The 24,188-nt window shown below is 44.5% G+C and overlaps 1 protein-coding gene across 2 annotated transcripts; it reads left to right on the top strand.

Moving 5' to 3' along the window:
* Positions 1-14,898: 14,898 nt before the first annotated feature.
* On the top strand, positions 14,899-24,188 carry LOC120866702 (protein CD300H-like). Of its 2 annotated transcripts, none has more exons than XM_040244482.1 (4): positions 14,899-15,121; positions 19,181-19,537; positions 21,123-21,177; positions 23,539-24,188. In XM_040244482.1, exons 1-4 carry the CDS (start codon positions 14,986-14,988, stop codon positions 23,669-23,671), a joined length of 681 nt encoding a protein of 226 aa, XP_040100416.1. In that variant the 5' UTR covers positions 14,899-14,985; the 3' UTR covers positions 23,672-24,188. The 2 variants fall into 2 exon arrangements, with proteins under 2 accessions (XP_040100416.1, XP_040100417.1); XM_040244483.1 differs by having other exon boundaries at positions 14,928-15,121; positions 21,123-21,182; positions 23,539-23,623.

Below are 24,188 nucleotides of genomic sequence, written 5' to 3'. Positions count from 1 at the left end.
ATGCATTTTGGGGACTGTGAAGTAATTCGTCAATCAGACCCTGGAGTTAGAACAGATCAGCGGCTGTGAGCTAGGGTAGGCTGGGGAGGGTAGGGCTTGGACAGGACTCTTTTCTTAAAAAGATCGATAGACTAAGAGTCCTAGGATATGAATTAAGTTCTTCCTGTGGTTCATTGTGGAGGAAGGGGGCAGGGCCTCAGGGAGCTAGTTTAGAAAAGGTCAACTGTTTTCTTCTTCTCAAGTTCCTCCCTGGGACTTTTATTTCTGGGTTGCCTTAAGACCAGAGAGGGAGGCTACTCATGTTGCCACTTTGTACTTGGGGGAGGGGGCTGCACCAGGAGCAGATGGGAAAGTAGCTTCTTTTTCATTTTTAAAAGACTTATTTTGTATTGGAGTATAGCTGATTAACAATGTTGTGATAGCTTCAGGTGAGCAGCAAAGTGACTCAGCCATGCATATTCATGTATCCATTCTCCTCCAAACTCCCCTCCCATCCAGGCTGCCACATAAGACTGAGCGGAGTTTCCTGTGCTAGACAGTAGGTCCTTGTTGGTTATCCATTTGTTATTTTTTTTAATTAATTGATTTATTTTAATTGGAGGCTAATTACTTTACAATATTGTGGTGGTTTTTGCTATGCATTCATATGAATCAGCCATGGGTGTACATGTGTTCCCCATCCTGAACCCCTCTCCTACCTCCCTCCCCATCCCATCCCTCAGGTAAATCCCAGTGCACCAGCCCTGGGCACCCTGTCTTATGCATCGAACCTGGACTGGTGATCTGTTTCACTTATGATAATATACATGTTTCAATGCTATTCTCTCAAATCATCCCACCCTCACCTTTTCCCATTGAGTCCAAAAGTCTGTTCTTTACGTCTGTGTCTCCTTTGCTGTCTTGCATATAGGGTCATCATTACCATCTTTCTAAATTCCATATATATGCATTAATATACTGTATTGGTGTTTTTTCTTTCTGGCTTACTCCACTCTGTATAATAGACTCCAGTTTCATCCACCTCATTAGAAGTGATTCAATTGCATTCTTTTTAATAGCTGAGTAATATTCCCCAGTGTATATGTAGCACAGCTTTCTTATCCATTCGTCTGCCAAAGGACATCTAGGTTGCTTCCATGTCCTGGCTATTATAAACAGTGCTGCGATGAACATTGGGGTACACGTGTCTCTTTCAGTTCTGGTTTCCTTGGTGTGTATGCCCAGCAGTGGGATTGCTGGGTTGTATGGTACTTCTATTTCATTTTTTAAGGAATCGCGCCACTGTTTTCCATAGTGGCTGTACTAGTTTGCATTCCCATCAACAGTGTAAGAGGGTTCTTTTTTCTCTGCACCCTCTCCAGCATTTATTGTTTATAGACTTTTTGATAGCAGCCATTCTGACTGGCGTGAGATAGTACCTCATTGTGATTTTGATTTGCATTTCTCTAATAATGAGTGATGTTGAGCATCTTTTCATGTGTTTGTTAGCTATCTGTATGTCTTCTTTGGAGAAATGTCTGTTTAGTTCTTTGGCCCATTTTTTGATTGGGTCATTTGTTTTTCTGGAATTGAATGCAGAAGCTACTTGTATATTTTTGAAATTAATTCTTTGTCAGTTGCTTCATTTGCTATTATTTTCTCCCATTCTGAAGGCTGTCTTTTCACCTTGCTTTTCATCTTTCTCCTTTGTTCTGCAAAAGCTTTTAAGTTTAATTAAGTCCCATTTGTTTATTTTTGCTTTTATTTCCATTACTCTGGGAGGTGGGTCATAGAGGATCCTGCTATGATTTATGTCAGAGAGTGTTTTGCCTATGTTTTCCTTTAGGAGGTTTATAGTTTCTGGTCTTACATTTAGTCTTTAATCCATTTTGAGTTTATTTTTGTTTATGGTGTTAGGAAGAGTTCTAGTTTCATTCTTTTACAAATGGTTGACAAGTTTTCCCAGCACCACTTGTTAAATAGATTGTCTTTTCTCCATTGTATATTCTTGCCTCCTTTGTCAAAGATAAGGTGTCCATAGGTGTGTGGATTTATCTCTGGGCTTTCTATTTTGTTCCATTGATCTATATTTCTGTCTTCGTGCCAGTACCATACTGTCTCGATGACTGTGGCTTTGTAGTATAGCCTGAAGTCAGGCAGGTTGATTTCTCCAGTTCCATTCTTGTTTCTCAAGATTGCTTTGGCTATTTGAAGTTTTTTGTATTTCCATACGAACTGTGAAATTATTTGTTCTAGTTCTGTGAAAAATACCATTGGTAGCTTGATAGGGACTGCATTGAATCTATAGATTGCTTTGGGTAGTATACTCATTTCCACTATATTGATTCTTCTGATCCATGAACATGGTATATTTCTCCATCTATTTGTGTCATCATTGATTCTTTCATCAATGTTTTATAGTTTTCTATATATAGATCTTTTGTTTTCTTAGGTAGATTTATTCCTAAGTATTTTATTCTTTTTGTTGCAATGGTGAATGGAATTGTTTCCGTAATTTCTCTTTCTATTTTCTCATTCTTGGTGTATAGGATTTGCCAACTAAGGTCCGTCTAGTCAAGGCTATGGTTTTTCCTGTGGTCATGTATGGATGTGAGAGTTGGACTATGAAGAAGGCTGAGCGCCAGAGAATTGATGCTTTTGATTTGTGGTGTTGGAGAAGACTCTTGAGAGTCCCTTGGACTGCAAGGAGATCCAACCAGTCCATCCTAAAGGAGATCAACCCTGGGGTTTCTTTGGAGGGAATGATGCTGAAGCTGAAACTCCAGTATTTTGGCCACCTCATGGGAAGAGTTGACTCATTGGAAAAGACTCTGATGCTGGGAGGGATTGGGGGCAGGAGGAGAAAGGGACAACCGAGGATGAGATGGCTGGATGGCATCATGGACTCGATGGACATGAGTCTGAGTGAACTCTGGGAGATGGTGATGAACAGGGAGGCCTGGCATGCTGCGATTCCTGGGGTCGCAAAGAGTCGGACACGACTGAGCGACTGAACTGAACTGAGTGTATAGGAATGCAAGGGATTTCTGTGTGTTGATTTTATATCCTTCAACTTTACTATATTCACTGATTAGCTCTAGTAATTTTCTGGTGGAGTCTTTAAGGTTTTCTATGTAGAGGATCATGTCATCTGGAAACAGTGAGAGTTTTAGTTCTTCTTTTCCAATCTGGATTCCTTTTATTTTCTTTTCTTCTCTGATTGCTGTGGCTAAAACTTCCAAAACTGTGTTGAATAGTAGTGGTGAGAGTGGGCACCCTTGTCTTGTTCCTGACTTTTGGGGCTGCTGCTGTTGCTAAGTCACTTCAGTTGTGTCCTACTCTCTGTGACCCCATAGATGGCAGTCCACCAGGCTCCTCTGTCCCTGGGATTCTCCAGGCAAGAATACTGGAGTGGGTTGCCATTGCCTTCTCCAGACTTTAGGGGAAATGCTTTCAATTTTTCACCATTGAGGATAATGTTTGCTGTGGGTTTATCATATATGGCTTTTATTATGTTGACGTATGTTCCTTCTATGCCTGCTTTCTGGAGGGCTTTTGTCATAAATGGATGTTGAATTTTGTCAAAAACTTTCTCTGCATCTACTGAGATAATCATATGGTTTTTATCTTTCAATTTGTTAATGTGGTATATTACATTGATTGATTTGTGAATATTGAAGACTCCTTGCATCCCTGAGATAAAGCCCATTTGGTCAAGATGTATGATCTTTTTAATATGTTGTTGGATTCTGTTTGCTAGAATTTTGTTAAGGATTTTTACATCTATGTTCATCAGTGACATTGGCCTATAGTTTTCTTTTTCTGTGGCATCTTTGTCTGGTTTTGGTATTAGGGTGATGGTGGCCTCATAGAATGAGTTTGGAAGTTTACCTTTCTCTGCAATTTTCTGGAAGAGTTTGAGTAGAATAGGTGTTAGCTCTTCCCTAAATTTTTAATAGATTCAGCTGTGAAGCCATCTGGTCCTGGGATTTTATTTGTTGGGAGATTTCTGATTACAGTTTTGATTTCCATGCTTGTGATGGGTCTGTTAAGATTTTCTATTTCTTCCTGGTTCAGTTTTGGAAAGGTTAACTTTTCTGAGAATTTGTCCATTTCTTCCAAGTTGTCCATTTTATTGGCATATAGTTGTTGATGGTAGTCTCTTATGATCCTTTGTATTTCTATGTTGTCTGTTATGATTTCTCCATTTTCATTTCTACTTTTGTTGATTTGATTCTTCCTTTTTTTCTTGATGAGTCTGGCTAATGGTTTGCCTATTTTATTTATCTTCTCAAAGAACCAGCTTTTAGCTTAGTTGATTTTTGCAGTGGTCTCCTTTGTTTCTTTTTCACTTATTTCTGCCCTAATTTTTTATGATTTCTTTCCTTCTACTAACCCTAGAGTTCTTAATTTCTTCTTTTTCTAGTTGCTTTAGGTGTAGAATTAGGTTATTTATTTGATTTTTCTCCTGTTTCTTGAGGTAAGCTTGTATTGCTATGAACCTTCCCCTTAGCACTGCTTTTACTGAACCCCATAGGTGTTGGGTTGTTGTGTCTTCTTTTTCATTCGTTTCTATGCATATCTTGATTTCTTCTGTGATTTCTTGGTTATTCAGAAGCCTGTTGCTTAGCCTCTATATGTTTGTATTTTTAATAGTTTTTTTTTTCCTGTAGTTGACATCTAATCTTACTGCATTGTGATCAGAAAAGATGCTTGAGATGATTTCAATTATTTTTGAATTTATCAAGGCTATATTTATGGCCCAGGATATGATCTATCCTGGAGAAGGTTCATGTGCACTTGAGAAAAAGGTGAAATTCATTGTTTTGGGGTGAAATGTCCTATAGATATCAATTAGGTCTAACTAGTCCATTGTATCATTTAAAGTTTGCATTTCCTTGCTCATTTTCTGTTTAGTTGATCTATCCATAGGTGTGAGTGGGGTATTAAAGTCTCCCACTATTATTGTGTTACTGTTAATTTCCTCTTTCATACCTGTTATCATTTGCCTTACATATTGTGGTGCTCCTTTGTTGGATGCATATATATTTATAATTGTTGTATCTTCTTCTTGGATTGATCCTTTGATCATTATGTAGTGTCCTTCTTTGTCTCTTTTCATGGCCTTTATTTCGAAGTCTATTTTATCTGATATGAGTACTGCTACTTCTGCTTTCTTTTGGTCTCCATTTGCCTGAAATATCTTTTTCCAACCCTTCACTTTCAGTCTGTATGTGTCCCTTGTTTTGAGGTGGGTGTCTTGTAGAGAGCATATACAGGGCTTTTGATTTTGTATCCATTCAGCCAGTCTTTGTCTTGGGGCATTCAACCCAGTTACACTTAAGGTAATTATCAATAAGTATGATCCCATTGCCATTTACTTTATTGTTTTGGTTTTGAGTTTATAAACCTTTTCTGTGTTTCCTGTCTAGAGAAGATCTTTTAGCATTTGTTGAAGAGCTTGTTTCATGGTGCTGAATTCTCTCAGCTTTTGCTTGTCTGTAAAGCTTTTGATTTTTCCTTCATATCTGAATGAGATCCTTGCTGGGTACAGTAATATGGGTTGTAGGTTTTTCTCTTTCATCTCTTTAAGTATGTCTTGCCATTCCCTTCTGGCCTGAAGAGTTTCTATTGAAAGATCAGCTGTTATCCTTATGGGAATCCCCTTGTGTGTTACTTGTTGTTTTTCCCTTGCTGCTTTTAATATTTGTTCTTTGTGTTTGGTTTTCATTAATTTGATTAATACGTGCCTTGGGGTGTTTCACCTTGGGTTTATCCTGTTTGGGACTGTCTGGGTTTTTTGGACTTGGGTGGCTATTTCCTTCCCCATTTTAGGGAAGTTTTCAACTATTATCTCCTCAAGTATTTTCTCATGGCCTTTCTTTTTGTCTTCTTCTGGGACTCCTATGATTCAAATATTGGGGCATTTAACATTGTCCCAGAGGTCTCTGAGGTTGTCCTCATTTCTTTTGATTCTTTTTTCTTTTTTCCTCTCTGCTTCATTCATTTCCACCATTCTATCTTCCACCTCACTTATCCTATCTTCTGCCTCAGTTATTCTACTGTTGGTTCCCTCCAGAGTGCTTTTGATCTCAGTTATTGCATTATTCATTATTGACTGACTCTTTTTTTTTATTTCTTATAGGTCCTTGTTAAACTTTTGTTGGATCTTCTCAATCCTTGTCTCCAGACTATTTATCTGTAACTCCATTTTGTTTTCAAGATTTTGGATCATCTTTACTATCATTATTCTGAATTCTTTTTCAGGTAAACTCCCTATCTCCTCCTCGTTTGTTTGGTTTGGTGGGCATTTATCATGTTCCTTTACCTGCTGAATATTTCTCTGCTTTTCCACCTTGTTTAGATTGCTGTGTTTGGGGTGGCCTTTCTGTATGCTGGAAGTTTGTGGTTCCTCTTTATTGTGGAGGTTCCTCCCTGTGGGTGGGGTTGGACAAGTGTCTTGTCAGGTTTCCTGGTTAGGGAAGCTTGTGTCAGTGTTCTGGTGGGTGGAACTGGATCTCTTCTCTCTGGAGTGCAATGAAGTGTCCAGTAGTGACTTTTGAGGTATCTATGGGTTTGGTGTGACTTTTGGCCGCCTGTATTTTAATGCTCAGGGTTATGTTCCTGCATTGATGGATAATTAGCTTGGTATGTCTTGCTCTGAAACTTTTTGGCTCTTGGGTGGAGCTTGGTTTCAGTGTAGGTATGGAGGCTTTTGGATGAGCTCTTGTCAATTAATGTTCCCTGGAGTCAGGAGTTTTCTGGTGTTCTCAAGTTTTGGATTTAAGACTCCTGCCTCTGGCTTTCAGTCTTATTCTTACAGTAGCCTCAAGACTTCTCCATCCATACAGTGCTGGTGATAAAACATCTAGGTTAATGGAGAAAAGATTCTCCACAGTGAGGGACATCCAGAGAGGTTCACAGAGTTACATGGAGAAGAGAAGAGGGAGGAGAGAGATAGAGGTGACCAGGAGGAGAGGAGGGGGAGTCAAAAGGAGAGAGAGCAGTCTAGCCAATAATCAGTTCCCTAAGTGTTCTCCATAGCCTGGAACACCCAAAAAGATTCACAGAGTTAAGTAGAGAAGAGAAGGGGGAGGGAGGAGATAGAGGTGACCTGGGGGAGAAAAAGGAGAGTCAAAAGGGGAGAGAGCAATCAAACCAGTAATTACACTCCTAACTAAAAATGGGTACTGAAGATTGGATTCTTAAAGGTACAAAATTGATGACAAATACCAAAAAGAAAATTAAAAATCTAGAGTAGATGTTAGATTCTCAAAAATACAGTATTTAAAAAACAAAACAAAATTGCAAAAATTATAAAATTATATATATATATATATATATATGAAATTTGCTTTTAAAATAGGGTCTTTTTTTCCAAGGTAATAGTAGGTTTTAAAAATGAAAATTAAAGGAGTAATAAAGAACTTAAAATTTTAAAAAATTTAAAAATGATAATAGTAAAATATATTTAGGAATTTCTCTGGAGCTGTTGAGGGCAGTGTGGGGTCAGTTCAGTTTCAGATAGTTCCTTGTTCCAGCTTATATTTTTTCTCAAGGTCTATAGGCCCCTTCCAATGTAGTCAATGCTAACTACAGGTTTTAATATGTTGCACCTGTTACTTCCAAAGCAGTTCCCATTTCTTTATTTTGGCTCCCTCTGTTTGCAAGTCTGTTCAGGGTCTAATTTCCATCCTGACACAAGGGGGTGAAGGTGGTCATTTATTTAGGCTCATTTTTCCAATTGTGCTGGGGGAAGGGAGGAACACTGCAAACAAATATCACTGGCATGTGTGGGGAGTGCTCACAGTGTCTGGGCCACACTGGATTGGCCTCCACTCACCGTGTGTGTGCTTTCCCAGGCTACACTGCTCAGGCTCCAGGTTGCTCTGCAGGGGAACTGTCTGAGGCCAGCCCTGGGTTGTGTGCACTTCCCAGGGCTAAGCCACTCAGGTTCAGGTTCTTGGGTACTCCACAAAGGCACAGACTTGGGTGGGCCTGCGTTTTGTGTCCTTCCCAGGTCTGAGCAGCTCAGATGCCCAGGTGCTTGGTGAGCGCACTCTCCCCAGGTGGGCGATGCATCTTATCATCTCCCTGGCCCCAGCCACTGGGTTTCCTGGGTGCACCACAAGAATGCTGTCTCAGGTGTGCCATGTGTCTCCTCTGGGGAGCTGATCTCTGACTGTGACCCTCCTGGAGGATGTCAACCATCCAGGACCCCAGGAAGACTTGGTTAGCAACTGGGAGCCTGCTCGCAGGTTGGTGGAGGATGCTGTTTCTGGTGCCAAGATTGCCCCTTGCCTTCTGGCTGTGGATGTCACTCACCTGCCTCTCTGCCTCTGGTTGGGATGGGCTGTTTTGCAGCTGGCTAGCTCTCTTCTGGTGTTCATTCAATCCTTTGTTCTGTGAGTGGACATGGTTGATAACTCTGCCTGAGGGGGAAGATGGCCAGAGGAATGAGGCTGCATGGGGACCTAGACAGGTCCTAACACTCCACTGAATGATCAGGGAAGTTGATACTTACTGTGCTCACAGTTAGAAGTTCTAATGTGGATTTCCTCAAGAGCCTGTTAGAATTCCCTGGAGGTCCACACTCTCTCTCTATGCATAGACACAGAGACAGGGTCACAGTAAGAAGTTGCCTATCTGCAAGCCAGGACAGACCCTCATGATCTCCTGCCCATCTTCAGTCACTCCAGTGTCTGAAGCACCAGCCCCACTCACCTGGGACGACTAGAAGAGCAGAGCCAGGAGCAGCCATGTGGTTCAGCCTCCCATCCTCGGTGGTAACATACGCTTAATAGCCTTCAAGGATGCAAAGCCAAGGTCAAGAGTGGACACCCTGGATGTCCTTAAGGCTTAAGTGAAGCTGTTTGAATCTCCTTTGCACTTGTCTTTGATTCATTTCCCATTGTCAGCACCTATTTCTACATTTTATATATTAGGAGGAAAGGGTGTCACTCTTTGAGAAGATGAATTGCAGCAGGTGATGGGAGCTGTGTCCAGAAAGACAAAGACAAACAACATATGATTTCATATATAAAGGAAATCAACCCTGAATATTCATTGGGAGGACTGATGCTGCGGCTCCAAAACTCTGGCCACCTGATGCAAAGAACCGACTCATTGGAAAAGACACTGATGCTGGGAAAGATTGAAGGCAGGAGGAGAAGCAGATAATAGAGGATGAGATGGTTGGATGGCATCACCAACTCCATGGACATGAATTTGGGCAAACTCAGGAACATAGTGAAGGACAGGAAAGCCTGGCATGCTACAGTTCATGGGGTCATAAAGAGTTGGACACGACTTACCAACTTTACAACAACAACACTCTCTTATATGTGGAATCTAAAATACGGGACAAATAAACATATATACAAAACAGAAACAGACTCACAGATACACAGGTTAGACTTGTGGTTGCCAAGGGGGAGGGTGATTTGGGAGGGAAGGAGTTGGAGTGTGGGTTTAGCATATGTAAGCTATATTTTTGTAGGATGGATAAACAGCAAGTATATTCTACTGTATAGCACAGGGAACTATATTCAATATCCTGTGATAAACCATAAGGGGAAAAGAATATATATATATATATTCTACACGTGTATAACTGAGTCACTTTGCTGTATGGCAGAGATAGGCACAACATCATAAATCAACTATACTTCAATTAAAAAATAAAATTGAAAGAACCATTAAAAAAATTTTGGTCCTGGCCTGATCTATAGCACAACTGTTCTTCTTGGTAAAGGAAATGAGTGTCCCTCTAACTGCTAAGAAGGAGGAGCACAGATATATACTGAAGGCGAGAGCAGCATGAGGACTGGCATCTAAACAGGGTTAGTAGGATGAAGTGGAACCATCGCTAGGCTTGATGTGCCCCCCAGCCTCCTGACTCTGTGACCGGCTCTAGGTCAGAACCAACATGGGACTGAAAGAGGGAACAGAAGGGCACACGGCACACACACATTCACAGTATTGAAAGAGTTGTGTGTGTGTGTGTGATCAGTCACTCAGTCGTGTCCAACCCTTTGCGACCCCATGGGCTGTAACCCACCAGGTCCCTCTGTCCATGGGGTTGAAAGAGATATGCTGCTGCTAAGTCGCTTCAGTCGTGTCCAACTCTGTGCGACCCCATAGATGGCAGCCCACCAGGCTCCCCTGTCCCTGGGATTCTCTGGGCAATGAAATGAAAGAGATATAGCTTTCCATTTGCTTATATTTCTATCTCTTAATAGAATTTTAAAGTGATTAATGATACAAACATATTTCCAGTATGAATAACCCTGTGATTCCTAGATTCCTGAGTTCCTAGAATGAATCAAACTTGATCATATTGTATAATTCTTTTAAAGTACTTCCCCAAATTTATCTTTGATTTTTTAATATAAGAACCTTCTCATCAATGCCTATCAATGAGATTGGACTATATTTTCTTTCTCATAAGTGTTCTCTTGGTCAGGTTGTCATATCAATATTATGCTGACTTCACCCCAAAATGTTCCTTCTTTCTGGACAGCCTGGAATGGTTTCCATAGTGTTGGAAGTATCTGTTCCTTGAAGCTTTGGAAGGACAAATCACTGGGGTTTGTCCATCATTTTGAGGGTTGGAGTGGGGACTGGAGGGAATAAATAGTTCCTTGGTAACATTCTCAGATTTTTCCATAGCATTTTTAAGAAAATAACTTTATTTATTTATTTGGCTGTTCTCCTTGCCGCATGGGCTTTTCTTTAGTTGCAGAGAGTGGGGGCTACACTCCAGTGGCAGTGCACGAGCTCCTCATTGCCATGGCTTCTCTTGTTGTGAGTGCTGCTCTAGAGCACAGGCTCAGTAGTCGTGGCCCACAGGACATGCAGGATCTTCCAGGACCAGGGATCGAACCTGTGTCTCCTGAATTGCCAGGAGGATTCTTTACCACTGAACTACAGTATTTTACCTTTCTACAGTATTTTGAAGATTTCTATTTCATCTGCAGTAAGCTTAGGTAATATATATTTCCACAGAAAATTGCTGGTCTAATCTCAGTTTATGAGCATACTTGTAAATATTTTTTCAAAATGCTCTCGTGAGAGTCTTTTAATTTTCTCTTTATCTGGAAATAGTCTCTTTTTTAATTCCTCTGTTGTATTGTCTCTTTTTCCTCACATTTTCCTCCACTCCACAAAAGGTCAGCCCTTGGGTTTGTTCATGGTTTTACTGCTTTTCTACTTTAAAATTCACTAAATTCTGCTTTTATCTTTTTGAGAGAGAGAGAAAAATAAAGATAGAGACAGAGATGGAGGTAGAGGGAGAGAAGTCTTCCTCTTGTAATAAGGCCACCATCCTATCAGAACAGGGCCCCACCCTCATGACCTCATCTAACCTTGTTACCTCCCCCAGGAGGGTCAGGTCACTTAGAGGGTCAGGCCTTCAACATATAAACTGGGGTTGGAAGGAGACACAGATGTTTGGTCCATGATGGATGACTGACAGACATCTTAAAACATAAATCAGGGACTTCCCTGGTGGTACAATGGTAAAGACTCCATGCTTCCAATGCAGGGGGGCCTGGGTTCAATGACTGGCTGAGGAACTAGGATCTCACATGCTGCGCAACCCAGTCAGAAATTTTAGTCAACAGTAACAACAAAACAAGTCAGACTAGGATCTTCATCCCCAAACCAGCTTTTCCCACTTCAGTTTATTTGGATTCCATTCCTCCCATTGCTCCTCAAACTGGAGCGATACTCTTGACCCCTCTCTTTTGCTCATACACCATATCTGATCTGTTAAAATATCTTTCCTTCAAAATACCGATCTCCAGGATCTAACCACTCCCTCCCCTGCTCTTAATTTGCGAGCCAGTCATCATCAACTCTTGGACTTTTGCAGACTAACTGGTCTCCCAATTCTCACGTTAGACCCCCTTCCTCATCTGAACAGTTTACTTGGTTCAGTTCAGTCGCTCAGTCATGTCCGACTCTTTGCAGCATGCCAATCCCATGGACTGAAGCACGCCAGGCCTCCCTATCCATCACCAATTCCTGGAGCCTACTCAAACTCATGTCCATTGTGTCAGTGATGCCATACAATCGTCCTATCCTCTGTTGTCCCCTTCTCCCACCTTCAATCTTTTTCCCAGAATCAGGGTCTTTTCCAATTAGTCGGCTCTTTGCATCAGGTGGCCAAAGTATTGGAGTTTCAGCTTCAACATGAACCCTTCCAATGAATATTCAGGACTGATTTCCTTTAGGATTTACTGGTTGGATCTCCAGGCAGTCCAAGGGACTCTCAAGAGTCTTCTCCAACACCACAGTTCAAAAGCATTGATTCTTTAGCACTCAGCTTTCTTTATAGTCCAACTCTTACATCCATACATGACCACTGGAAAAACCATAGCTTGGACTAAACAGACCTTTGTTGGCAAAGTAATGTCTCTGCTTTTTAATATGCTGTCTAGGTTGGTCATAACTTTTCTTCTAAGGAGCAAGTGTCTTTTAATTTCATGGCTTCGGTCACCATCTGCAGTGATTTTGGAGCCCCCCAAAATAAAATCTCTTACTGTTTCCATTATTTCCCCATCTATTTGCCATGAAGTAATGGGACTGGATGCCATGATCTTAGTTTTCTGAATGTTGAGTTTTAAGTCAACTTTTTCACCCTCCTCTTTCATTTTCATCAAGAGGCTCTTTAGTTCTTCTTCGCTTTCTGCCATAAGGGTGGTGTCATCTGCATATCTGAGGTTATTGATATTTCTGCCAGCAATCTTGATTCCAGCTTGTGCTTCATCCAGCCTGGCATTTTGCATGATGTTTTCTGCATAGAAGTTAAATAAGCAGGGTGACAATACACAACCTTGACATACTCCTTTCCCGATTTGGAACCAGTTTGTCATTCCATGTCCATGTTCTAACTGTTGCCTCCTGACCTGCATACAGATTTCTCAGGAGACAGGTCAGGTGGTCTGGTATTCCCATCTCTTTCAGAATTTTCCACAGTTTGTTGTGATCTTCACAGTCAAAGGCTTTAGCATAGTCAATAAAGCAGAAATAGATGTTTTTCTGGAACTCTCTTGCTTTTTTGATGATCCAGCAGATGTTGGCAATTTGATCTGTGGTTCCTCTGCCTTTTCTAAATCCAGCTTGAACATGTGGAAGTTCATGGTTCATGAAGCCTGGCTTGGAGAATTTTGAGCATTACTTTACTAGTGTGTGAGGTGAGTGCAATTGTGCGGTAGTTTGAGCATTCTTTGGCATTGCCTTTCTTTGGGATTGGAATGAAAACTGACCTTTTCCAGTCCTGTGGCCACTGCTGAGTTTTCCAGATTTGCTTGCATATTGAGTGCAGCACTTTAACAGCATCATCTTTTAGAATTTGAAATAGCTCCACTGGAATTCTATCACCTCCACTAGCTCTGTTTGTAGTGATGCTTCCTAAGGCCCACTTGACTTCACATTCCAGGATGTCTGGCTCTAGGTGAGTAATCACACTATTGTAGTTATCTGGGTCATGAAGATCTTTTTGGTATAAGATTCTTCTGTGTATTCTTGCCACCTCTTAATATCTTCTTCTTCTGTTAGGTCCACACCATTTCTGACCTTTATTGTGCTCATCTTTGCATGAAATGTCCCCTTGGTATCTCTAATTTTCTTGAAGAGATCTCTAGTCTTTCCCATTCTATTGTTTTCCTCTGTTTCTTTTCATTGATCACTGAGCAAGGGCTTCTTATGTCTCCTAACTATTCTTTAGAACTCTGCATTCAAATGAGTCTATCTTTCTTTTTCTCCTTTGCCTTTAGCTTCTCTTCTTTTCTCAGCTATCTGTAAGGCCTCCTTAGACAACCATTTTGCCTTTTTGCATTTCTTTTTCTTGGGGAGGGGGTGGTCTACTCTCTATTTATTAAAAATATATATATTTTTTCAATCTGGACCATTTTTAAAGTCTCTACTGAACTTGTTACAATATTGTTTCTGTTCTGTGTTTTGGGTTTTTGGCCACAAGACAGGTGGTATCTCAGCTCCCCAACCAGAGATTGAACCTACCCACCTGCATTGGAAAGTGAAGTCTTAACCACTGGACCATCAGGGAAGTCCCCATTCCCTATTTAACAGCAAGAATGATGCTTTGAAAACAAACATGGGATCATGCCACTCCTCTGCTCAAAACTCTCCAAGGTCCCCACTTCATTCTTGAGTTTCTCTCTGACATCATGTCCAACTAATCTCCTTCCATTCCATCCTTGGCAGCTTCACTGGCCTCCACAATGCCCTTGATCTGTGCCATCAAGGGCCAAGACAGGGCCAGCCTCACAGGGGTACAGCTGGTGTAACATCATCAGGCTTCACACTTAGAAGGGCCACATGCTTGGCTGATACTCCATTGCCACCATCTTGAAATTCTTCTTTTTTTTTTTTTTCAGTATTTCTTTATTTATTTGACTGCACTGGGTCATAATTGTGGCACTCAAGTTCTTCGATCTTCATTGCATCAGTCTTTTGTGGCATGTGGGATCTAGTTCCCTGACCAGGGATCAAACCTGGCCTCCCTGCATTGGGAGCACAGAGACTTAGCCACTAGACCACTCCTGAAATTCTTAATATTTCCAGAATGAGGATGTTTTCATCTTGCACTGGGCCCTGCAAACAGCTGACTGTGTCCAGACAAGGCTTAGTCAATGCTTGATCACACAGGACTGCCTGCGCCAGCCACAGAAAATGGGCTTTCTTGACAAAGAGGAGGACTTGTTCAGAAAATCTAGATGGAATTTAACCAAGACTGGCATGGCTGTCTGGGCAATACTGATTTAGAGAAGGGGGGATGGGCCCATCAACCACAGGCAAGGAATGGGAAGGGCATCATCTTCACAAGGAACAGAAACTGGAACTGCAAATTCAAATGTGCTACATGAGAATGACTTTCAACAAATTCTCAGCATCATTATCTGACGTCCCAAGGCCCCAGCTTCCCTCATTTTCTGATCAACTCTAGGAGAACAGCTCTAGGAGGCTGACAGAGGAACAAAAATGCCAAGAAAAGCAGAAAAGGGAAACAGTGAGTGGAACTGGGTGAGGAGGCGCCAGGCTCTGCAGGAGCCTGCAGAGATCACCGGGGCCCAGGCCATGCGGCTGCTGGTGGCTCTGCTGCTTCTCTGCATCCCAGGTGAGTGGGGCTGGGCCTGATTTGGGGAAGTTCATGCGGACGAGTCAGGGCGAGCACGGTGTGAGCAAAGGGTGCTGATGGGAAGAAGAAACATAAGGAAACAGAGGGTGCAATGTGCCTGTAAAAACCCCAGTTCAGCGTATTTGCTCCCTGGGAAGGGAAGAGTATGAGATGAAAAGCTTGCTTCCCACACAGACAGTACATACTGAGCCTTAAGGTTATATCTGGCCACTTGAGTCGTTATCCCCAACATGATTAAAATCAGGAGTGTCGTCTTGATACACCAGAGAGAAGGGCAGGGGGAGCAGAGAACTAATACTAATTGGACAAATCAATTAGACAAGATTTTCTCCTGTTACTTAATCCAGTCCTTCAGTTCAGTTCAGTTCAGTCGCTCAGTCATGTCCGACTCTTTGCAACCCCATGAATCGCAGTATGCCAGGCCTCCCTGTCCATCACCAACTCCTGGAGTTCACTCAGACTCGCGTCCATCAAGTCAGTGATGCTATCCAGCCATCTCATCCTCTGTCGTCCTCTTCTTCTCTTGCCCCGAATCCCTCCCAGCATCAAAGTCTTTTCCAATAAGTAATTCTTATTAAAACAAGTGACTGTAGGGTGGAAGGGAATGACTCAACATTCCCTGGAAGGGAGGCTGAAAAGGAGGAGATATATGTAGACATATAATGGATTCATGTTGCTGTACAGCAGAAACTAACACAACATTGTAAAAAATTTTTAAATAATAAATAACTATATAAAATTGATTATATTGTTTATGCATTAGTTAATAAATATTATTTATTGTATTAAATAAATAATAAAAATAATAAATACATTTAGAGAAAGAGAGGCAAACTCAGAAAGGTGCAGATAATTTATTCTAAATCAGTTCATAAAGACACACAACGCCAATGGACTTCTCCAGAGGTCCAGTGGCTAAGACTGTGCCCTCTCAATGAAGGGAGCCCAGGTTCCATCCCCGGTCAGGGAACTAGATCTCACATGCTGCAACTAAAGATCCTGCATGCTGCAAGAAAGACCCAGCACAGCAAAATAAGTAGATAAATATGTATGTATCTATATATATACATACATATATAAAAGACATAGTCAAGATTCAAACCAAATATTTTTATATCCAAGGGCATCAGTCTTTTTAATAGTACAATGTCAGTTACTTCTAAGTCCCCTAGTGAATATCCCTTTATGTATGGAGGCCCTGATGCACTGGAGGTCCGGTGCCTCTCTGGGGGTCTGGGCTGGCCCCAGGTTGGGGGGTGCGTGGGGCAGGGCAGGGGTGTTCCTGCTCTGTGGACCCCTGGAAAGTAAGACTGCTGGGAATGTGGTCAGTCCTGGTCTGAGAGAAAAAGTCAAGGTTTCTTTTTGAGGCCCTGGGGGGCAGGGAACTTGCTCTAGGGGGTGCTGGGGGTGCCGCTCACGCTGGCTTGGGGTCAGGGTCTTGGTGGAGCAGGGAGGTTCTGGGACGTTCCCTCACATTTCCTGTCCGCATCTGAGGAAGCGTGGCCCCAGATCTTGAAGGGTGGGTCCCAGGCAACTGAAAGAGTCGAATGTCAAGAGTCCAGGCCAGAAGTCGCCCTCCTCCCGCGCCCCGTCCCTCCCCTCCTCCACTCTTCCCTTCCCCTCCCTCCTATCCTCGCGGTCAGAATCGGACAGAACAGTGCCCCCAGAGCCTGAGCCCAGAACAGCAGCAGATGCACAGAGACGGCTCAGCAAGGCTGCCCCCACTCGCCTTGAGTCCCAAGCCTCAGTGTGGAGGTCTTCCAGCTGGGGCATTTTGCCCCTTCCATCAAGGTTGCTGGACCTCAGCACTGCTGACATGGGAGCACTCGTTCTGTGTGGTGAGGGTGCCTTGTGCACTGAGAGATGTTTAGCAGCATCCCTGGCCTCTGCCCACTGGATGGCAGGAGCAGTTCACTCCCTCCCTCTCCCCCGTCTCCCCGCCCTGCAATGGTGACCCTCAAAAATGTCTTCAAACAGTTCCATTCTTCTTTCTCAAGCTTGCTTTGGCTATTTGAGGTTTTCTGTATTTCCATACAAATTCTGAAATTATTTGCTCTAGCTCTGTGAAAAATACTGTTGGTAGCTTGATAGGGATTGCATTGAATCTATATATTGCTTTGGGTAGTATACTCATTTTCACTATATTGATTCTTCTGATCCATGAACATGGTATATTTCTCCATCTATTAGTGTTCTCTTTTATTTCTTTCACCAGTGTTTTATAGTTTTCTATATATAGGTCTTTAGTTTCTTTAGGTAGATATATTCCTAAGTATTTTATTCTTTTCATTGCAATGGTGAATGGAATTGTTTCCTTAACTTCTCTTTCTATTTTCTCAGTATTAGTGTATAGGAATGCAAGGGATTTCTGTGTGTTGATTTTATATCCTGCAACTTTACTATATTCATTGATTAGCTCTAGATGTCCATAAGCAGATGAATGGATAAGAAAGCTGTGGTACCTATACACAATGGAGTATTACTCAGCCATTAAAAAGAATACAATTGAATCAGTTCTAATGAGGTGGATGAAACTGGAGCCTATTATACAGAGTGAAGTAAGCCAGAAAGAAAAACACCAATACAGCATACTAGCGCATATATATGGAATTTAGAAAGATGGTAAAGATAACCCTGTATGCGAGACAGCAAAAGAGACACAGATGTATAGAACAGTCTTTTGGACTCTGTGGGAGAGGGAGAGGGTGGGATGATTTGGGAGAATGGCATTGAAACATGTATAATATCATATAAGAAATGAATCACCAGTCCAGGTTCGATGCAGGATACAGGATGCTTAGGGCTGGTGCACTGGGATGACCCAGAGGGATGGTTTGGGGAGGAAGGTGGGAGGGGGGTTCAGGATGGGGAACATGTGTACACCCATGGCGGATTCATGTTGATGTATGGCAAAACCAATACAATATTGTAAAGTAATTAGCCTCCAATTAAAATAAATAAATTAAAAAAGAAAATGTCTTCAAACATTGCTGGGTATCTCCCACAGGGACTATCGCTGCTGCTTGGGAACCGCTGCACTAGGGGATGTTGGTGGGAGGAGTGGACAGCATTCTGTTGTGGAATATAGGTCAATGGGCTACTTGGACTTGCTGGGAAATAAAGGGTCCAAATTCAAGATATTAAAAGTGAAGAAGTGGGAATTCCTTTGTGATCCAGTAGTTAGGACTCAGCATTTTTCCTGCTGAGGGCCCTGGTTTCGATCCCTGGGATGGGGTGGGGGACTAAGATGCTGCAAGCTGGGCAGCTCAGCCCCCAATTTTTTTTTAATGAAGAAGCAAAAAAATGTATTTTTAATGTTAATTTGAACATTAAACAAAAGCAAAAGGCTCCTAATCTGTGGGTGACAGTATATTGCCTGAATAGTTGGTTGGATGGGTGGATGAGGAGAGAGAAGGAAAGAGAAAGGGAGGGAGGGAAGGATGGCTGGATGGACAGACAGATAGGTTATCAGTAAGTAGATTATTTGGGCTTCCCTGCTGACTCAAATGGTAAAAAACCTGCCTGCAATGACAGAGACCCGGGTTTGATCCCTGGATCAGAAAGATCCCTTGGAGAAGGAGATGACAACCCACTCCAGTATTCTTGCCTAGAGAATCCCATGGACAGAGGAGGTTGGCAGTCTATATGGTCCATGGGGGTGCAAAGAGCTGGACACGACTTAGTGGCTAAACAACAACAATTGTCACAGAGTTCTGGCCTCTTTCACACGTTTGTTAGTTTGTTAGCTTGTTAGTTGCAAAGAGTCAGACACAACTGAAGCGACTAACACACACACACACACACTCACACACACAAGTATATTACATACACAATTCTTTTTCAGAAGTTTGGTACTTTGCCAAAACTGTTTCTCACCCGAACTTTACACCGGGTTAAACCCCCTGCCTCCTTGGCTTCTGAACTCTCCTTCCTCTGGCCTCAGGGTGACTTCCAGGCTCCCAGAGGACCTGACCCCCCAGGCCCCTCTGGCCCAGGCTCTTTAGGATGAAGACGAGACTGACTTCCAGTGTCTTCCAGGTTCTTTGTCCCTGAGTGGCCCCAGCACCGTGACGGGCGCTGTGGGGGACTCCCTGAGTGTGGTGTGTCGCTATGAAGAGGAATACAGGGCATTTCACAAATACTGGTGCAGACAGCCGTGCTTCCCGCTTTGGCAGTGGACTGTGAAGACCAGCGGGCCCGAGGTGGAGGTGAAGAACGGCCGGGTGTCCATCACAGACCATCCGGAGGATCTCGCCTTCACAGTGACCTTGGAAAGCCTCACTGAAGACGATGCAGGGAAATACAAGTGTGGGGTTGCAACGATTCTAAAGGAAGAAGGACTCCTCAGCTTCCTGCCTGATCATTTTTTCCAGGTTCAAGTGATTGTCTCCCCAGGTAAGACCCTCCTTTTCTCTGGTACCGGTGGTGAAGGTATCTGAGCTCAGCTAGGCAGGGCGTCCCAGGAAATCTCAGCCTAGGGGAGAGGAACTGGGGCTGGTGTTTGTGTGTCAGAGCTTCAGGGCCAAGTGCATTGTGTGCATGTGAGTGTGTGTCTCGTGTGTGAGAGTGTGAGTGTGTAAGCAGGTGTGAGAGTGAGGTGGGGACACCCAGGTTCCTGCCACCGCCCAGGCCCTGACAATGTCTGTGGGCCTCGAGGATTCTGAGGCTGTAGAGGCGGAAGGGCCCGCTGTTATCCTGGATCCATCAGGACTAAGGGGTTCTTGACATCTCCCTGTGCCCATGGGGCACAGGGTGTGGGGGGGTGGGGGAGGGGGGATTCACTCCAGAAGACTCTCTTCTCACTCTCCCCTGGCTTCTGCTGTCAGAACTGGGGCCTCTCAACAACCCAGATCCTCATCCAGGAGCCCTGAGTGGTCCAGGCTCAGAGATGGCCAAGCCTGCCAGGCTCACCCCTCTGACTGTGTGATCCCGAAGGGCAAGCCCCAGCCCCAGCTCCTCCCCTGGGCCTTTCTTCGGCCTCTGACCACTGTGCTGACCCAGGGAAAAATCCGTTTCCTGGAGGCACCAGCAACTGGGCTGGGGGCCAAGGGGATTGGTTTGTAGGCAAGGGAAAGCCCAAGAGGGAGCCCCCAAGCCTCTGGCCCCTGTCTGGGCCTTAGGAAGCATCACTGTGAACAAAGCTAGTGGAGGTGATGGAATTCCAGTAGAGCTATTTCAAATCCTAAAGGATGATGCTGTGAAAGTGCTGCACTCAATATGCTGTGCAGACTGTCTGTGCTGTACACAAGTGCTGTGTCTCTGTCTGGCTGGCATCCTCTCTGTCTCCTCAGCTTCCCTCTGCTTCTGCTTCTTTGTTCAGAGTGGTGGGCAGGAGGGGGCCCACAGACCCCTGGACAGGACAAGGTGGAAGTGGGCTGGGGGACCACTAACAAAATATTTTTAAAATATTTACTTACTTATGTATGGGTGTGCTCGATCTTCATTGCTGCTCACGGGCTTTCCCCGGGCAACCCTCCAGCTCTGGTGCACCAGCTTCTCCTCGAAGTGGCTTCTCTGCTTGCTGAGCACAGACTCTAGGGTCAGGCTTCAGTAGCTTCCACTCTACTGTCTTCTGCCAGGGTGGACAGGGTGAGGGAGGGGTGGAATGTGGATGCACTGGCTAGGGGGTGGGACCTGAGGTCCAACTCTTGTGCTGACCTTCATGCACTCCTGTTTTCAACGAGGTGAGGAGAAGGAAAATGCTTAATGCTAGAGGCAGTGACGCTGGTCCTGGTTGTGTCCACCTGGATGCAGAGCAGGTGGGGGTGGAGTTGGGTGCAAATACTCCTATATGCTGGTCAGGCCTGGGTCTGAGCATGAGGAGGTGATGGTCCCAGAACACCTGTCCAGTCCCTTCTGTGAGTTCCCTCTCCTCTGTGGACTGGGAACCATGCAGGTGACAGGCAACTGGCTGGGAAGAGTCGTGGGCAGGACACCATTCTTCACCCGCCACAGTTCTTCACTCCAGCCTCCATCACAGCCTCCAGTAGCAACAGCTCTGCGTGGACCTCCAGATCGCTCAGCCAGCAGCAGGGGTAAGGTGCACGCCCCCTGGTGTCTTCTGTCACCTTCACTGCTTCTTCCCTAGGGTAGGGCTTCCTGGACATGGGTCTCCTTAATGAGTCACCACCCAACAAACTTTTAATTTACTTGCTGTGTGCCACGAACTGATCCAAAGGCTAGGAATATGACTGTGAACTAATGGGCAAGGTTGTGCTTTCATGGAAGTTTCTTTCAAATGGGTAGATTTTAGACAATGGCAAGATGGATACGAAGATAGATAGATGATAGATAGATAGGTAAGTAGATATGGATGATCGATAGATACAAAGATACATACACACATAGGAGTAGATAGAGGACAGTTGATAGAGATGTGTGAAAGGAAGGATAGCTACATGTGGCTAGATGGATAGATGGATGGATGGATGGATGGACGGACAGAGTGATGGACGGATGGACGGATGGACGGATGGACGGACGGATGGAAGGATGGGTGGACAGATGGATGGATGGATGGACGGATGGATGGATGGGCAGATGGATGGATGGATGGATGGATGGGTGGGTGGGTGGATGGATGGATGGGTGGGTGGGTGTGTGGGAGGATGGATGGATGGATGGGTGGGTGGGTGGATGGGTGGATGGATGGATGGGTGGATGGATGGATGGGTGGATGGATGGATGGGTGGACGAATAGATGGATGGATGGACAGATGGATAGATGGATGCATGGATGCATGGATGCATGGATGGAGATGGACAGACAGACGGATGGAGGGATGGATGGATGGAGGGTGGATGGATGGATGGATGGGTGGACAGATGGATGGACAGATGTATGTATGTATGTATGGATAGATGGATGGTAGATGGATGGACGGATGGATGGGTGGATGCATGGACAGATGGATGGATGAATGCATGGATGGGTAGATGGATGGATGGGTAGATGGATGGATGGATAGATGGATGGATGGATAGATGGGTGGATGATGATACACACATAGATGAATATAGATAGATATGGATGGATGATTGATACATACAGAGGAGAGTTGGTAGAGATGGAGATATGTGACAGGATGGATAGATATATGATAGACAATAGAGGTAGATAGAGAGGTAGATACTTGGATAGATGATAGATAAATAATAGAGGAAATGTCAGTTAACAGCAATCACTGTGAAGAAAGTGAAGCAGGAGTGTAAGGGTGGGGTGAGAGATGTGTGGGAAGAAGACGGGGCATGGTGAAGGCTACCAAGATGCTCAGTGAAAACAAATAACCAAGAGATTGTCTTAGTTTAGGTTTGTTCAAACTCAATCCTAAGACACGTTTTGGCAAGCTGATCCCAGGAATAATGGTGAGGGAACGGGGAAGCTGGGAACGCCAGTGAAGCAGACACCAGTGAAAGAGGTGTCACCATAGCAACGGGGCTCACTCCCCCTCAGAGAGACTCTGTGGGGCATCCCCCGGGATGGTCCCACAGCGTGGCGAGGAAGCCAGGGTGGTGGTCCACACACACTGGTCCTCATGGTGGGAGAAGATGGAGAGGCTGGTGGTTTTTATACAGAGTAGTGAGGGACGGCCTCAGAAAAAGTGACACTTGAGCAGAAACCTGAAGAAGCGGGAGAGCCCACCAAGAAGGAGCCTGGAGGAGTGTCCAGGCAGAGGATTCTATAATACGTCTGGCCCGCTTGGTGCAGGAAGCCACGCACACCCCAAACACCAGAGATCGCCCTCAAGCCAAGGATGTGGGAGACCACTGGCGGGCTCAGGACTGTCCAAGCGGCCAGGAGGTCATGTGGGCAAAGAGGGTATGAGGCGGGGTACCAACAGGGTTGGCCATAGGAGCCCAGTGTAATCTTGGAGGTGACCCTGGAGGGCCGCTTTAGGCTGGGAGCCAGGCGGAGGGTTGGGGAGGCGGAGCGATTAAGCAGAGGCTCAGGATGGGGAGAGGACGCAGCATGTGTGAGGAGCTGGAGTGAGGGCAGGTCCTGGGACCCGGAGGTGAGAGAGTGGGCCATGAGCTGAGCGAGGAGTTGAGATCGTTGTGGTTGAGACTGTGGAACCATTCAAACAGAACAGATGCTCTCCCACGTGGTTGTTAAGGGTGAGAGGGGTCTTCCCCGGGCGTCCAGTGGCTAAGACTCCATGCTCCCAATGCAGGCGGCCCAGATTCAATCCCTGGTCAGGGAACTAGGGATTCTACTTGCCACAACTAAAGCTCCCTCATACCACTACTAAGACCCAGTGCAGCCTCAGTACCAACCGGACTTGACCTTGATTTTGAGGTTTGAGGCCATGGAACCTGAGCACGGAGGAAGATGGGGGAGGGGCCTGGGCCTCCTGTTGAAGCAGAAACTCACCCCCGGTCACTGCATCCTCCCACAGGCCCCAGCTGGGCAGCACCCACTTCCTGCTCCTGGTCTTCCTGAAGGTGCCCCTGCTCCTGGGCATGCTCGGTGCTGTCCTCTGGGTCAACAGGCCTCAGCGGGCAGTTTGTGGTGAGACAGAACCAGTCTGACCAAGACAACCTGCAGCCCCGCCCCACTGCCATCAATATCCTGTCCAGAGACACAGCCGCTCAGGCTAGAGAAGAACGTCTGACCTAGAACTTTACGTCGCTTTTCACCTTATAGCCAGAGACTCTATTAAAAAAAAAACCAAACTTTAAAAAGTTCAATGAAATATATCACATATACAAGTGTCTATATGACGTTTACCTGCCTGGTGCTTGGCTGGAGAGAACTGGGAAGAGCGTTTCACAAGGGCACCCAGAACCCCTCATTCCCGAGGAGGGAGTCCCAGGCACAGCACTGCTCGTCAGGGGACTCCAGGGCCTGATTTTCTGCCATCTCACCCACCTGCGTTCCTTTCCCCCAGGCGTAGATTCTCAACTCTTCATTTCTTCATTCACTCACCAAATACAAAGAGACTGGCATGTTTCTAGCTGTCGGGGAGAGAGCAATCATTAAAACATGGATTTATATTCTAATGGGAGGTTTTAAAAAAATAAAGATATAACACTGGTTTATAATAAG

This window comes from Oryx dammah, unplaced genomic scaffold, assembly GCF_014754425.2.
Source record: "Oryx dammah isolate SB20612 unplaced genomic scaffold, SCBI_Odam_1.1 HiC_scaffold_8, whole genome shotgun sequence".
Classification (NCBI taxonomy): Eukaryota; Metazoa; Chordata; class Mammalia; order Artiodactyla; family Bovidae; genus Oryx; species Oryx dammah.
This window is presented reverse-complemented; position numbering and strand designations above follow the sequence as displayed.